The sequence below is a fragment of the Hyaena hyaena genome, unplaced genomic scaffold, assembly GCF_003009895.1.
Source record: "Hyaena hyaena isolate Hyena2069 unplaced genomic scaffold, ASM300989v1 scaffold_71, whole genome shotgun sequence".
NCBI classification, from domain to species: domain Eukaryota; kingdom Metazoa; phylum Chordata; class Mammalia; order Carnivora; family Hyaenidae; genus Hyaena; species Hyaena hyaena.
Genome location: NW_024080704.1, coordinates 2,383,963 through 2,400,154, shown reverse-complemented (window position 1 = coordinate 2,400,154; position 16,192 = coordinate 2,383,963). Strand labels below are relative to the sequence as shown.

General features: G+C 43.8%; 1 protein-coding gene across 6 annotated transcripts in view; it reads left to right on the top strand.

Annotated features, from left to right (window-relative positions):
- The window catches only part of SMARCAL1 (SWI/SNF related, matrix associated, actin dependent regulator of chromatin, subfamily a like 1), a 58,311-nt gene extending 42,720 nt beyond the window's left edge, over positions 1-15,591 (top strand). For 5 of the 6 annotated variants that reach the window (XM_039233161.1, XM_039233164.1, XM_039233159.1 and 2 more), the window contains 6 exons: positions 525-595; positions 3,864-3,966; positions 8,693-8,875; positions 9,949-10,049; positions 10,889-10,985; positions 15,323-15,591. In XM_039233161.1, the coding sequence (XP_039089092.1) occupies positions 525-595; positions 3,864-3,966; positions 8,693-8,875; positions 9,949-10,049; positions 10,889-10,985; positions 15,323-15,541 (774 nt within the window). In that variant the 3' untranslated portion in view covers positions 15,542-15,591. Of the gene's footprint in view, positions 1-524; positions 596-3,863; positions 3,967-8,692; positions 8,876-9,948; positions 10,050-10,888; positions 10,986-14,663; positions 14,856-15,322 lie in introns of all 6 variants that reach the window. The other variant, XR_005528569.1, reaches the window with a different exon arrangement.
- Positions 15,592-16,192: the final 601 nt, after the last annotated feature.

Below are 16,192 nucleotides of genomic sequence, written 5' to 3'. Positions count from 1 at the left end.
TCATGTGAGCTTGGCATGGATGGTGGGTGAAGCCCGATTCCAGGGGCTTTCATATTCACAACAGTTCTTGGGAGATGACTAGGTACCTGTCAGGCCACATTTCTGATGACAAACTGGAGTCTAAACAGTTCCCATGGGTTGGCTAAAGTCAGGGTCTCCTGGTTCCAATAACTGGTGTTAGAATCTGTAAAGCTCGGGCACCTGGGTGGCTTAGTCACTTAAGCATCTGACTTTGGCTCAGGTCATGATCTCATAGTTCGTGGGTTCGAGCCCTGCATCGGGCTCTATGCTGACAGATAGCTCAGAGCCTGGAGGCTGTCTTCGGATTCTGTATCTCCCTCTCTCTTTGACCCTCCCCTGCTCACGCTGTCTTTCTGTCTCTCAAAAATAAATAAAAAACATTTAAAATTTTTAAATAAAAGAAAAAAAAAGAATCTGTAAAGCTCAAAGCAGTGATAATTATGTCCGCTTATCCCAGGGTTTACAGAGTGGGAGACTTTAAACCTAGACTTCTCTTTCCACAGAAGTGGCAGCAAAAAGAAGCTCTCCTTCTCTTCTTCAACAAAACAGCTGAAGCGAAAATCCCGTGTATCATGTAAGTGGCCCCCGTATGTTGACTTCTGTCTCCTACCCTCTGTCTCTCTCTCATCTTTAAGAAGATACACCTGTTACCTTAGTCGGCCAGAATGGTTTTGCTGCTCTTTAAGAAATGATCAGACATTAGAATTATAGCTGCCTTCCATCTAAGGTTTAGTTAGCGCGACACAGGCTCATCCCCACAGGGCAGAGGCAGGCCTGTCGCTGCAGCACTGCCAGTACGAGTTTGGGATCCTTGAGAGACCCTGACTTAACCACGTATAAGTGGAGCTGCTTCTCAGGAGGGTGGGGTTAACCAAACACTAAAGGGAGCTTTTTCCCTTAGTAGGAAAACGGCGGTCACTTACCTGTAGAAAAAATTTAGGGGGTTCATGGAGAATGCTGCCCCACGTGGGGATTCTCTGGATTTCGCCAAAGAAGGAAGTCTCAGCTACTATTTACCAACATAAAAAGGCTGTACATACAAACTGTCAAGGTTTGTTCAAAAGATATGGGCAAGTGGCCATTGTCACACTGAGTTTTCCTTCCGCCTTATAAACTAAGGCTGAAGTCATAATTCCAATTCTTAAATGTATTCGCTGACTTGAAAAATTGTCTGCTTTTCTTAAAGAAAGGAAAAGCCCACTCATGTTCAAATATTCACTGTGGTAGAAACTTGAGGCAATTCTCATGACGTGCGTTTGCCTAATTTTTTATTGTTTAACATTCATGTGAGGCTCTGGCAGGATAATGGTCCAAGTGATTTAATTACAATGGAAATGAACTTGGTGTGGGCTGAGCGGAGCCAGCTTGGCTGTGGGGACGGAGATCTGTGGATAAATTGAGACGCACCCAGCCTCCCCCACCCTCTCACTCAAGCCTCCAGAAACCCCATCCTCTCCAGCCTCTCCCTCTGCACCCCTAAATGCGGTAAGGGAGTGAGTTCACTTCATTATTCAAATCTGAGTTTCCACACAAAAAGACTGGTGAATGGTGGCCCACTCTCCTTCAGCCTCTGGGCACTGCCCTTTTCATTTGTGATCCTGTTAGGAAACTAATGAACTCCAGATGTGGTTTCACAACCTGGAAACTTATCTCTCAGACACTAATCTCAATCGCCCCCACCACCCCATTTCTCACGAGCTGCTAAATGACAGATGGCAAGAGGGTGAGCACTCTCTCAGCTCGTGACCTACTAAATCCAGGGGCTCTTGAGTGCTGGCCAGAGAATCACCCATTTTACTTAGAAGGTTTAAATCTAGCCATTCTGCCACCTCATGAATAAACTTTGGTAATATCTTGTTTTTATCCATTTAGGCTGCTATAACAAAAATACCGTAGGTTGGGTGGCTTGAACAACAGAGCTGCATTTCTCACATTTCTAGAGGCTAAGAAGTCCAAGATCAAGGCACTGGCAGATGTAGTGCCTGGTGAGAGCCGTCTTCCTGGCTCCCAGACAGCTGTCTTCTCTCCGTGTCCTCACATGACTGAAGGGGCGAGGACGCTCTCTGGGGTCTCTTTGATAAGGACATTAATTTCATTCATGAGAGCTCTGTCCTTATGACCTTATCACTTCCCAACGGCCTCATCTCGCAGTACCCTCACCTTGGGGGTTATTACTCACCATGATTTGGTGCAGGAGGGCACAGACATCCCGTTTGTTACCTGCCTTTTACATACTTTTCCAAAATTCCACACTAACTTGTGTAGTGCTTCATTGTTTCCAGCCATTTCGACATCTGTTAACTCCTCTCACACTTAGAACCTCTTTGTGAGATCAGTCAAATAAGTGAAACTGGTCCCATTTTTAAAATCAGAAACTAAGTAAATCTCATGTGTATCTCGGGACCTCAGAGTCATACAACTAGTTAAGTGGAAATTAGTTTATAAATCTTAAAATCCCAGTTTCCTCTGCTAATTGTTTTTCTTCCCTTTTTTGCTACTGTTTGTCTGTTTTCACTTTAATGGGCATCTTTTGATATAAAAGCCACTGGTATTGTGGTAAGCAGATATTTCCTGCCTGGCAACTTAGGGACTTGGGAAGGGTAGAAATACAAAGCCATGTCTAAGATGTAGAGGAGAGAGAGGAATTAGGAAAATTGGCACCTATAGTTGTTAATGAGCTGTCCAACTTGATTTTATGGCTTTGTGACTTTTTGATGCTATAGCAATAAACTTGCTTATATCATGGCAAATTTTATGTCTCTCAAACTAATTAAAGTAGATTCTATTAGTACCAACTATTCACAAATTAAACTCAAACCCACTCCCTGGTTGGTCATAGTGTCGCTTGAAAATAATTCTTAGATGCTTAGCGGAAACCTTTGAGATTTGTCCCTCTCCGTGGAGGGCAATGTCCGCTCTGTGCCCAGACCCACCGCATGTACAACAATGGCCTCAGGCAGAGTGAGTCCTGTTTGTGTCCAAGGAGGCCTACCTTCCCGTTGCCCTTGTGGGAATAGTGACCTGTCCTGGGGTTGTGAGCCCTCTGCTGGGCATTAATCCCACAGAAGCCATAAGAGTTTGCTGACTGGGTGACCCCCCACCCTACAGTTCCCTGGGGTAGCTGCCTGCCTTTTGGCCATGGCTAAAGATGGGGGTGGGAAGTCAAGAAAAAACACAGCTGTGGAAGGGAGAAGTAAATCAAGGGGAGAATAAAGAGTGAGCAAATAAAGCACTCCACTCCATCTTCCTTTGCCTCAGGAAAAAACTCCCTTGCCACTAACTTAACTGTTGGCTTTGTGGCTTGCCGTCTAATGTGCTAGGGAGCTTTTCCCAACACTCTCTTCAGTATTATTACTTATGTTTCGATATTGCACTTCCAGAAATTTGATTACTGTCAAAAATCCCTTAATCCCCTGCCCAGGCATTTTCAGATCTTAAGATGAGATTTTCAGTTTGCATTGAAAATACATTACAATGATAGTAGCAGCAAAAGTGAAAACTGTTAATTATCTTCCGTGATCCCAAATAGTAAGAAAGTCTCACTAACATATTAGAGACACATAAAAATGATACTTTGATTTACTAGCATGCGGGAGATGACATAAGAGTAAGGAATAACTCTATCAGCACAGAAGGTGCTTCCCCGTAGCTCCTAACATTGCTTCTTCTGTTCAGGTGACCTGGCGTGAGCAGTAAGGCAGAGAGGTCAGCTCCCAGAGAAAGGGAGGGAAAGGGCTGGGGAGAGAGCAGGTACCTCAAAGGTGTCTGCTAAAAATGCAGTGAAATAATTTCAGCTGAATAAGTATATGTTTAATTCATTGTGCTGTCATTGTCAAACGCAGTGAATATGTCCTGGACCTACTGGAAAGTGGAAGAGAGAAGTTTCTAGTATTCGCACACCATAAAGTGGTTCTGGATGCACTTACTAAAGAGCTTGAGAGAAAGGTGAGCCCCCTTCGAAATTCAACACAGGATATGCTTTTTGTTGGCTGCCAAATCGTTCTGAGCGGGTTGAGGGCAGATGTGAACCAAGGAAGTGAGGTGATGTTTCCAGAAACGTTGCTGAAGACTTCCTTGAACCACAGTGGGATCAAAATATTTCCTAGCAGTGTCATGAAATTTCCCACATGATCCCTCCAGATGTCCCCGGAGTCTTGCTTTAAGAACGTCTCCCAGTGGACTTTCCATGACTCTGTGTAAATAATTACAAGATTGTCAAAGGAGGAGGTGGCAGAGATTTCCACTTGTGTGGAAACAAGTTATATGAATATCTTCCTCCTTTTCTTCTGTTCCCCCTTATGACCATCAAAATGGCTTTATTGATTGTACTTGGCAGCTTGCAGAGTTCAGTACTTCTTTTTTTTTGGTTTGTTGTGGTTTTTTTGGTTTTTTTTTTTTTAACGATTTATTTCTGAGAGTGAAGGAGAGACAGCATGAACAGGGGAGGGTCAGAGAGAGAAGGAGACACAGAATCTGAAACAAGCTCCAGGCTCTGAACTAGCTGTCAGCACAGAGCCCGACGTGGGGCTTGAACCCATGAACTGTGAGATCATGACCTGGGCCGAAGTCAGACGCTTAACTGACTGAGGCACCCAGGTGCCCCCAGTACAGAGTTTTTTGGCTGTTGTTACATTGAAGGAAAAATACTCAGAACGATTTCCAAGAACGTTTGTTAAAACTTAGCACATCAAGTTAAGAAACAAAACTTGTAAAGCTGTAACATTTCACATGGAAATGCTGCCCACTCCCAATCTTCACCAGCTTTTGCGTGTAGAATTCAGTCAGGAAAGCTAAACACACCATATCTTTGCCTCCCTTTTCTTTTTGGTTAGATTTACCACCGTAAATTGTCTCCCTTCATCTTTTATTACATTTTATGTAATGTTTGAAACATAGAGATGGGTACAGAGGAACATACAACAGGCACCTGTGCGTTCCCTACCCAGATTTAATAAATGTTTCGCTATATTTATTTCAAAGTATATGTTTTCAGTAATAACATACCTCAGCCCCTCAGCAGCCTTCTGATTGGTTCTCCGCCCTCCTTCTGGATGCATCCACTGTCCCCTGTCCTTCCCTCCATGTTGTCACACACTACTCCAAAAGTACGTATTCTTAATATACAGTCTGCCCTTGTGCGTACTCTTTAATTTACATAAATGGTAGCATAGTCTAAGTATCCTGCAATTTACCTTTTTGCTCAACATTATTTTTGAGATTTTTCCATAAAATGTTATATAGTTCATTCACATACCTCATTGGGACACTGTAGCAGAGTGTAGCCATTCTCTTGTGTGGATGTAGAATTTTACTTACAGTTTTGCTATTGTATGAATGCTTTTATATATGTGTGTACATACATGTACATACATGTGTGTGGTGGGCATGTCCAGGCATGATCTTGCATAATCATTGGATGGGCTCGTCTTCAACTCTATGAGGCATTGTCAGATTTCTCCCCAAGGTGGTTATTCACATTGTAATCCCACCAGCAGCATTTGGGAATTCCTTCTGCAAGCTCACTAACACTTAGTATTATCAGACGTTTTACTTTTGCCAATCCCAGGAAATGAAATCTCAGCTTATTCTTACTTTAATTTGCATTTCCCTGACTATCACTAAAAGTTGTGTCCTTTTATGTGGTTATTGGTCATTTCAGGCTCTCTTCTGTGAATGTTCTCCCTGTTTGTCTGTCTGATGGTTTGTCTTTTCTTACTGATTTGGAAATATTCTTTATAAATTCTGGACGTGTATCAGTTATGTTCATGTTTTTATCTTTTCATTTTGTTTAAGTTTCTATTGAACAGAAGTTTTTCATTTTTACTTTAATTGTTACAATTGAAATACATTTCAAGTTTATTAGTTTTTCCTTTATGGTTTTTAATTTTTATGAATGATTTTAGAAATCACTTCCTTCTTAAGGTCATAAAGATTTCTCCTGCAATTATTTCTTTCCTGAAAATTTTAGAGGTGGTTCATTAATCCACCTGGGTTTGAATTTTGTATATGATGTGATGCAGGAAGCCAAGCAATAGAATTAAAAGCTATAATCCCTGGAAAGGAAAAATCAGAGCTGTCACTATATTCAAGAGACCCAAAACAATTAATTGGAAAATTATCAGAATGCACAAGAGTTTAAGAGCATCCCTAGATTCCAAATAAATATACTAAATAAATCGCCTTTTTATGTATCAGCTATGACTGATTAGTAAATATTCAAGGTCACGGCACAAAAAAGCATAAAGCACCTAAATGTAATCTCACCAGGAAGAGTGTAGAAACCAATGAAGAATTGGAGAGACTTGGGCCATGCTCCACTGAAAAAGCACAAGACTATAGAAACACTGGTCCTTCCCAAATGAATTTGTAGGTTTAGCTCAATCCTAATATATATTCCATTTGGGTATTTTAAGGGAACTTTATATTATTACGCTAAAGGAATCTCAAAAAATAAGCAGGAGAGATAGCTAAGACAATGTTGAAAAAGAATGATGTTGATACACTTGATCTCCACATATTAAAATCTATTATAAAACTCAGCTATGTTGGTCCAAGAACTGGGGTTCAGATGGATGGAATAGAATGGAGAGCCCTCTTTGGTATTAAGAACTCCTTAGTTTAAATAGCCCTTTAGTTAAAAAACAAAACCAAACATTGTATTATCAAAGAGTCATCAAAAATTTGGCTTAATTTATTCTTCAACAAATAAAATTTGGATAATTGGCTAAGTAATTGGGTGGAACACTTAAATGAAACTCAACTGCGCTGTTTACTATTTTAAACTTCAGACAAATCAAAGCTCATTAAAACCATAAACCATTAGAAGAAACTATAGATGAATGTATAGCTAATCACTTGATGGAGAATGACCTTCTAAGCATAAAAGCAATGAAATCACATAGGAAAAACTTGATTTAAATTACCTAAAAATATGGATCCATTCTGTCACACATATACCCTGTGGTTAAACCAAGGGGGCTTTTGGGTACATTTGGTACCTTTTCACCGAGCAATTTGGCAGTTACTTTATGCACACTCAGATTTTTCCAAGCCCCTCTTCTAGGAATTTATTCTAAGGAAATAATCAAACCAGTCAAAAATTTATGTATAAAATTTCAAAGATTTACACTTCAGATTTGTGATGTTATTATTTATAATATCGAATAGAGACCTAAATGTTCCTCAGTAGGTATACTGTTAACTAATAGTCCATTCAGCTATAAAAAATAATAATGTATGTCTATGGTTCTTAACTTTGTAGAGATCACAGGACCCTTTAAAAAGAACCTGAGATATGAAAAAATTCAATTCCGCTCATAATCAAATAAATGAAAACCTGTCACATCACTAGAGTTTTTAAAAATGTGCAGTACTCACTACTTTTTATCAGGTACTTTGATAGCAGTGCAGTGAGCTGGACATGCTTATTCGTTACTTACTGGAAAGCAATTGGGCGATAATATCAGTATCCTTAAATTGAATGTCTCCCTTTTGCCCAGGTACTTTGATTTTTAGTAGTGTTGTCTAAGGAAATAACCAAATATGGGCAAAGAACCGTGAACAGAGGTTAACCTCTGTTAACCCATCCATTAAAAATTTTTTAGAAATTTTTATTAGAAATTTTTTCTATTAGAAAATTTTCTATTAGAAATAGCTTTATAGAGCTATAATTGATGTGCAGTAAACTACACATACAGTGTACAATTTGGTAAGAATCAAGATAGTGAATGTGTCTGTTGGCCCCGGGAATTTCCTTGTGCCCTTGGTAACCCCTCCTGTCTCTCTCTGTCCCCTGTCTCCAACCCACCACCGAGCTGCTCTCTGTCACTGTAAATTAATTTACACTTTTAGGGCATTATATAAATGTGGAATGATATGATGTGCACTCTTTCTTTCAGTTTGATTTCTCTCAACATATTTTGAGATTTCTATCTGTTATTGCGTGTTTCATCAGTTTATTCCTTCTTATTGCTGAGTAACATGCCATCGTATGCATAGTCCATGGTTTTCATCCATTTTGTTGGTGGACATTCACCGACCCATCCTTTTTTAGTGAAAATTAAGAATCCCCCCCCAAACATGAAGAAATACACAAAAGGATAAATTATGCTGTTGCCACATTAAAAATACGGACATTAAAAGTCGTGTTTTAGAAAGCTTTAATAGTTTATTTACAATGTAATGTTTTCTAGAGAAAAGCAGGATATAAAACATGGTGTTTAAAAGAGTATCAAACACGTTGAGAAAAGAGTACCTGGAAAAAATAGGTCAGTAATAGGACTGATACTGGTATTTTCTTAGTAATGTTTGTGTTTGTCGTTAGAAAAAAACAAATGAACCTTAAAAGCGAATAAAGCTAAAGTGTACAGGCAAGAACCCTGTGGCCCAGCGGTTGGCCCCTGGGCACTTAACCTCAGAGGAGCGAAAGCGTGTGTGTTCACGGAAACGTGTGCAGATGTTCACGGCACACGAACACACAAGTGTGGTAGCCCCACACTGGAGCCGAGCCAGGTCCCTTCTAGAGGTGCACGGCAAAACTGTGGTACATCCACACTACGGAGTAGGACTCGGTCATAAAAGAGGAAAGAGCTACCACCGCGTGCAACGCGCTGGATGACCTCTAGGGATGACGGCGGTGAGAAGAGCCCGCTTCGCACCCCTGTCCCTGCAGCGCGTGCCGATCATCCGCATCGACGGCTCCACGTCCTCAGCAGACCGCGACAGCCTGTGCCAGCAGTTCCAGCTCTTCGAGAACCACGCCGTGGCCGTGCTCTCCATCACTGCTGCCAACATGGGCCTCACCTTCTCCTCGGCTGACCTGGTGGTGTTCGCCGAGCTGTTCTGGAATCCAGGGGTAAGGGACACGTGAGAGCTGAACTCCCCGGGCGCACTCGTGGCCGTGGGGCAGCAGGCGCCAGTGTCCGTCTGGCAGACAAAGCTCCCGGTAGCCGTCCCTAGTCACGTCTTCTGTCCATTTCCGTGAGGCCTCGTGAACACATTTATTTCTACTCCCCACACATCCATCTTCAAAGAAGTGAAGACTCGCACATCGATTGGCTTATTAGTTCTTCACAACAGCCTTGTAAGGAGTAGGATTATTGACTCCATCTTGTCGATGGGAATATTGATGTTTTAGAAAGCTAGAAGGGATCTTAGCATCCATCCCTTGTGAGGAAAGTGGGGCACGGGTAGCTCAGGTGCATAGCTGTACCCGAATGGCATCCTGTGGCAGCAGCCGCAGCCCAGGCCTCTGGCTTCCAGCCTGTACCCCTTCTATTAACCATCACTGCGGGCTGCTTAGCCAATGGGGCCACAACAGGCAACTGCTGTGGGTGTTCCCTGAACATGTCCTTGTGTCCACTGCCCCTTTCTGATCAGCTGAGAGCTGTGACAGTGATGTGGGTCATTGGCCACACATAGGGCACTGCTTCGTGATGGGTGGGCTTCGAGGCTGAGGCCATATATAATAGAAACAGTGCTCTTGGGTTTTATTTATTGTAGGGCTTACCACCATATTTAAAAATCGCTCTATCCGTAATCATATAAGTCCTCTCCCTTGGTTGCAATGCGTTTGTTTATTTAGAAGGTAATGGTTCCTTTCACCGCGAGAATGGAAGTGTGCCAGGCTTCCTTCTTTTGCCCTTCAGTGTGGCCTCATGCTCACTGCTCGTTCCCTCATGGCACCCAGCGCTGTGCCCAGTACCAAAGGTCCATTCACAGCTGTCCGGCCACAGGTTCTAGTTCCCCCAGCCAGCGTTTTTGTTTGCTTCTCCCTTTGGTTGGATGACAGCTTGTTTGAAGGTAGAGGCTCTCGGGCCTGCTGCCTTGGGTTGCAGAGTGAAGCCCTTTGAGGAGGAAGGGTGTGGTGGGCAGTGGGCTCGGGGGCAGGGGGCTGCCCGCATCCACCCTGATCCCCGGACCTCACAGGTGCTGCTCCAGGCTGAGGACCGGGTGCACCGAATCGGACAGTCGAGCTCCGTGAGCATCCACTACCTCGTGGCGAAAGGCACAGCTGACGATTACCTCTGGTATGGGCAGCCCCTGGGGTTGAGCAGGGCCCACGGCAGGGATCTGTTTCCCTTGCTCCCTGACAGCTCCTGCCAGTGTCTTCAGGGACCCATGCAGAAGGCCCAGGAGCGATGCCCTCCCACTACCGCCGTAACTGTGCCAGGCCTCCTCCTCAGCACTCACTCACGGCTTGCTGGGTGCCTGAGGAATAAGGCGATGTGGCTCCCTTCCCACTGGCCTGGCAGAGGTGGCGTGGGGGGCAATTGTGATGTGTGGGTGCAGGTTTGCTGGTAAGACACTGTGTCCCAGCCATGGAAGCACTGCTAGACACGGCGATGTCCCCCTTTGCCCTGGTACAGGAAGGCCGTCTTCCAATGCTGCTGACCATCCAGAGAGAGTGGCTCACCCTGGGCCATGCATGCTGTCACCTAAGCAAAAACTCCCGAAATGCTCCTTCCCAATGCCATTTACCCCTTCCTGATACTAAGTTTCTTGATTCTCTCCTTAGTTGCTACTACTCTGTTCCAGCCTTATGACTAAAGAGTCTTACCTTTGCCATATGAGTAGGCTGTCCCTACTTCCCAGTCATTGGACTTGTGCATTTGTTAGGTAGGCAGCTCATAACAGCACCAGGTTCAGTGGTTGTAATCAGACATTTATTTCCTTTACATCTTCCAGTAGAAAGAGCTTTGAACTGGATGATATGAGCCCTAAACTGGTTCACAGCTGAGAGGAAGGAAATAGTTTCGGTTTGTGCCTTGAGAGCTGCAAACAAGTGACACAGCATAAGGAGGATGATCCCCTTTTAATCAGTCTGCTGTGCAGCCTATATTCATCGCAGCTTGTTTCTCCCCAACAGGCCCATGATTCAAGAGAAGATTAAAGTTCTGGGTGAAGCCGGACTTTCTGAGACCAATTTTTCAGAAGTGACAGAAGCCACTGATTATTTCCACAAGGTAACGCCAGCACATGGCTCTTTTCCCCTGGAGCAGGAGCAGGGGGAGGCATTAAGGTGCCTGCTCAGGCCTTGGGTCCCGAGAGAAGGTGTGGATCACTCCTCGGGATTTCCCCCAGCCTCTTGCAGATAGGTGGCCTTACGGTAGCTCATCTGGAAGTCTCAGTGTCTTTTTCTCATGGAACTGCCCAGAATCAGAAGCAGAGTTAAATCAGCAAAATATTTGAGTGACAGAAAGACTAGAGAGTCTGAGGATTTGTCGTTCATTTACATTTATTTAGCAACTGAATGCTTCCTTCCAACTGTAATTATCGAGGTAAATAATACTCAGGTCATTTTTTAATTTTTTATTTATTTTTTTGAGAGAGAGAAGGCACAAGTGAGTGAGGGGGCACAGAGAGAGGGAGGCAGAGAGTGAGAGAATCCTGTGAGGGACAGACAGAGAGAGAGAGAGAGAGAGAGAAAAGCGGGGCTCACCTGAGGCATAGCTTGAACTCATAAACCCTGAGATCATGACCTGAGTTGAAGTCAGATGCTTAACCAACTGAGCCACCAAGGTCCCTCACAGAGATCATATTTTTAAATGTAGAGTATAAATTATCTTCATAGATATAAACAGTTGAGCTAATTTTAAAATGACCTTACTTTTGGGGTGCCTGGGTAGCTCAGTTGGTTAAGCACCTGACTTCAGCTCAGGTCATAATCTCACTGTTGTGGGTTTGAGCCCTGCGACCTGCTTCAGATTCTGTCTCCCTCTCTCTTTGCACCTCCCCTGCTCACACTCTGTGTTTCTCTCTCAAAAATAAATAAAATCATTAAAAAATAAATAAGTTGAAAATTTCAAACACCTATTTTAAAAATAAATAAAGCAACCTTACCTTTTTTTTTTTTTTACGAATAGTTTATTGTCAAGTTGGTTTCCATATAACACCCAGTGCTCATCCCCACAAGTGCCCTCCTCCATGCCCAACTCCCCCCCCCACCCATCAGTCCTCAGTTTGTTCTCAGCATTCAAGAGTCTCTCATGGTTTGCCTCTTTCCCCCTCCCGCACTATTTTTCCCCTTCTTCTTCCCCACGATCCTCCATTAAGTTCCTCCTAATCCTCCTATACGTACAAACATATGGTATTTGTCCCTCTCTGCCTGACTTATTTCACTCAGCATAACACCCTCAAGGTCCATCCACGTTGCTACACATGGCCAGATTTCATTCTTTCTCATTGCCATATAGTATTCCATGGTATAGATAAACCACATCTTCTCGATCCATTCGTCCATTGATGGACACTTAGGCTCTTTCGATGTTTTGGCTATCGTGGAAAGTGCTGCTGTGAACATTGGGGTTCATGTGCTCCTATGCATCAGCACTCCTATATCCCTTGGGTAAATCCTAGCAGTGCTATTGCTGGGTCATAGGGGAGTTCTATTGTTAATTTTTTGAGGAACCTCCACACTGTTTTCCAGAGGGACTGCACCAGTTTACATTCCCACCAACAGTGTAGGAGGGTGCCCGTTTCTCCACATCCTCGCCAGCATCTAGAGTTCTCTAATTTGCTCATTTTAGCCACTCTGACCGGCGTGAGGTGGTATTTCAGTGTGGTTTTGATTTGTATTTCCCTGATGAGGAGGGATGCTGAGCATCGTTTCATGTGTCTGTTGGCCATCTGGATGTCCTCTTTGGAGAAGTGTCTGTTCATATCTTCTGCCCATTTCTTCACTGGGTTGTTTGTTTTTTGGGTGTGGAGTTAGGTGAGTTCCTTATAGATTTTGGATATTAGCCCTTTATCTGATATGTCATTTGCAACTATCTTTTCCCATTCCGTTGGTTGCCTATTAGTTTTACGGATTGTTTCCTTTGCCGTGCAGAAGCTTTTAATCTTGATGAGGTCCCAGTCATTTAATTTTGCTCTTGATTCCCTTGCTTTTGGGGATGTGTCAAGTAAGAAGTTGGTTCGGTGGAGGTCAAGGAGGTTGTTTCCTGCTTTCTCCTCTAGGGTTTTGATGGTTTCCTGTCTCACGTTCAGGTCCTTTATCCATTTTGAGTTTATTTTTGTGCATGGTGTGAGAAAATGATCTAGTTTCATTCTTCTGCATGTTGCTGTCCAGTTCTCCCAATACCATCTGTTAAAGAGGCTGTCTTTTTTCCATTGGATTCTTTCCTGCTTTGTCAAAGATTAGTTGGTTGTATACTTTTGGGTCCACTTCTGAGTTCTCAGTTCTAGTCCATTGGTCTGTGTGTCTGTTTTTGTGCCAATACCATACTGTCTTGATGATGACAGCTTTGTAGTAGAGGCTAAAGTCTGGGATGGTGATACCTCCCGTTTTGGTTTTATTCTTTAATCTTACTTTGGCTATTCGGGGTCTTTTGTGGTTCCATACAAATTTTAGGATAGTTTGTTCTAGTTTTGAGAAGTATGCTAAAGCAACCTTACTTTTAAGCTTTTTAAAGAACTCTTGAATTCAGTTGGATGGTAAATACTTTAACAGAGCCTTGGTTATTATATGTCCTTTGAAAAGAAGTAGCCTTATTTTTAAAGGATTCTGAACCAGTAGGAATGAATTTTTTAGTACTCACTTATTCATACTGCCCTTACTCTGAATTAGTGAAGAATTTCTGCCTATGGTGCAAGTGCAAGAAAATACAAGTGCAATTTATCAATATTTGTTTTGATTGATAATTAGATCTATTTTTTTTTTTTATTAAAATAGGGCTGAAAATTTCATCAACTAGTAGGAAAAGCAAATGTGACCTACTGGTAGGAGATAAAAGCAAAAGCTTCTGTTTTGCTGTGATAGCCTGCTTCCGAGAGGGGACGGGAAATCCTAATCTCATCTTAGAACTTGCTTCCATTAATCACCCATGCTCTGAATTAGCTCCTGGTCTTGCCCCATCACAATCAAATGCAGGTTAACTGCTGTTTTACTTGGAGTAGGCTGCCTTGTGGGGCAGCATTTCTCTGACCTTGCAGTTCCTTCAGACAGAGCCTGATGAGACTATTTCTGCAGGAAGATAGGTAGATCACATGAGGCTGACCTTAACGACGTTGAGTATCACTCCTCCTGGGCAATGTCAGGGTCCTGAAGGCAAAGGACTGTTGGATGCAGGTTGACTGGATAATCTGGAGCTCTTGCATGACCTGCTTCCACGATCAGGTCCCAAGGACTTAGCGTCACCAGTGTGGAGGGCTTTCTGGTAAGGAACAGTGAGGAAATTGAGGCCAGCTAGCTTGAGACCTGATTAGAAAGGGGCTGGAAAACCAGGGAGGCTACTTCAGCATCAATGAGGTAGACACAGGGGGGCCTCAGGATGTGACAGGAAAATCCTGTTCAGGGACAGCCTGGGGCAGAAACCAGTCCAGCAGAGACCTGCCAGGGATTGAAGTGGGAAGAGGCCTGCGGGTGAGCCGTTGCCAGTCTGTGCAGGCGCTGAGTGCCGGGCCTGAGTGAAGAGTGTGGCTGTGGAGCATTGCGGAGGGGACAGACAGGAGAGGCAGACCGGCTGCCGCTTTGATGCAGGACATTCCCAGTCGCCATGCCCTGGTGATGGCAGGCCAGGGAGAGAGAAGAATGGTGGGGGACCATCCGAACCGGGCTTTTCAGAAAGAGCTCCTGATGTGAGGATGTAGGATTGAGAGGAGAGATGGTTTTGGTATAAACAGCTTTAGTTTAATGGAACCAGGAGGTCCGCGGAGACACTGAAAATGTGTCCCTCTGGATGGAAAGACGGTCAGGGTCAGGAATTCACACTTGCAAGAAGACGGCAAAGGGGTAACGGCGAGCCCGACCTGTGCTGTGGTCCTAAGCGCCGGGCATACAGATGGACTTGGTGGGCGTCTGAAACAGTGTGGGAATCTGCTCATCGGTGTGTCAAGTACGTGTCTGTTTTATTAACCACTCTGAAGATTAGGCGTAAGCCGTGGCTGAGCACGCCGGCTTGGCAGTTGAATCACAACTTAACTATGAGCCCGTGGTGGAGAAAAGTCTTTGCGGGAAGTGAGAGCTTGGGGCAATTTCAATACGGATTTGGAAAGCTAGAAGGAAGAAAACATTTCCAACAGATATTATAGTTTCAGAACGGGTTCTTCAGTTGCTCTCACACCATTTCTTCTTTTGTCTTTCTTTTTTTTTTTTTTTTTTTCTTTTCCTTTACCCCACAAGTAGCAGAGATGGGAAGATGTGAGGCAGTAAGGCCACCTGGGTCTTCATAGCCATCGTGTGGCACCGGACGACATAAAACACACAGCCCCCCTGTGTCTCCTCCCCAGAGGAGTGGGTGGAGGGGGCCAGGCTGGAGCCCACATTCTTCCTCTCATCGTCTGTTTTTTCTCTCTGATGAAGGACCCAAAGCAGCAGCAGATCTATGACTTCTTCCAGAAGTCCTTTGAGGAAGACGGAAGCGACAAGGAGCTCCTGGAGGCTGCGGAATCCTTTGACCCAGGAAGTGGTTCCCAGGACCTGGGAGGCACGCTGGACGAAAGCACGTTAACGGGCAGCCCCCAGAAGAAAAGGAGATTTGAATTTTTTGATAATTTTGACAGCTTTACCTCTCCCCTGTAAGAGGGGCCAAAAAATAAAAGCATTTAAAAATCATGGAATTCATTAAAATATAGTAAGGTGTTTTGTTTTTAAAGCTTGCATTCCTCTTGACATTACAGCAGTGCTGGTGTCTGTCCAGCCCGGCGGGTGACCAGGCCAACGGTCAGCATTTCCTCTCTGGCCTTTCTTTGTGGGTCTGCTTGGGTCTATTTTTTTTCTTTTTTTTCTTTTTCCTTTCTTTTCTTTTTTTTAATAGTTTTTTCATCTAGTTGGTTTCCATATAACACCCAGTGCTCATCCCCACAAGTGCCCTCCTCCATGCCCATCATCCCCCTTCCCCACCCCCCCCACCAGCCCTCAGTTTGTTCTCAGCTTTCAAGAGTCTCTCATGGTTTGCCTCTATCCCTTCCCCCACTATTTCCCTCCTTCTCCCCCATGATCCTCCGTTAAGTTCCTCCTAATCCTCCTATATGTGCAAACATATGTTATTTGTCCTTCTCTGCCTGACTTATTTCGCTCAGCATAACACCCTCAAGGTCCATCCATGTTGCTTAGCATAACACCCTCAAGTTCCATCCATGTTGCTACACATGGCCAGATTTCATTCTTTCTCATTGCCATGTAGTATTCCATCGTATTGATAAACCACATCTTCTTGATCCATTCATCAGT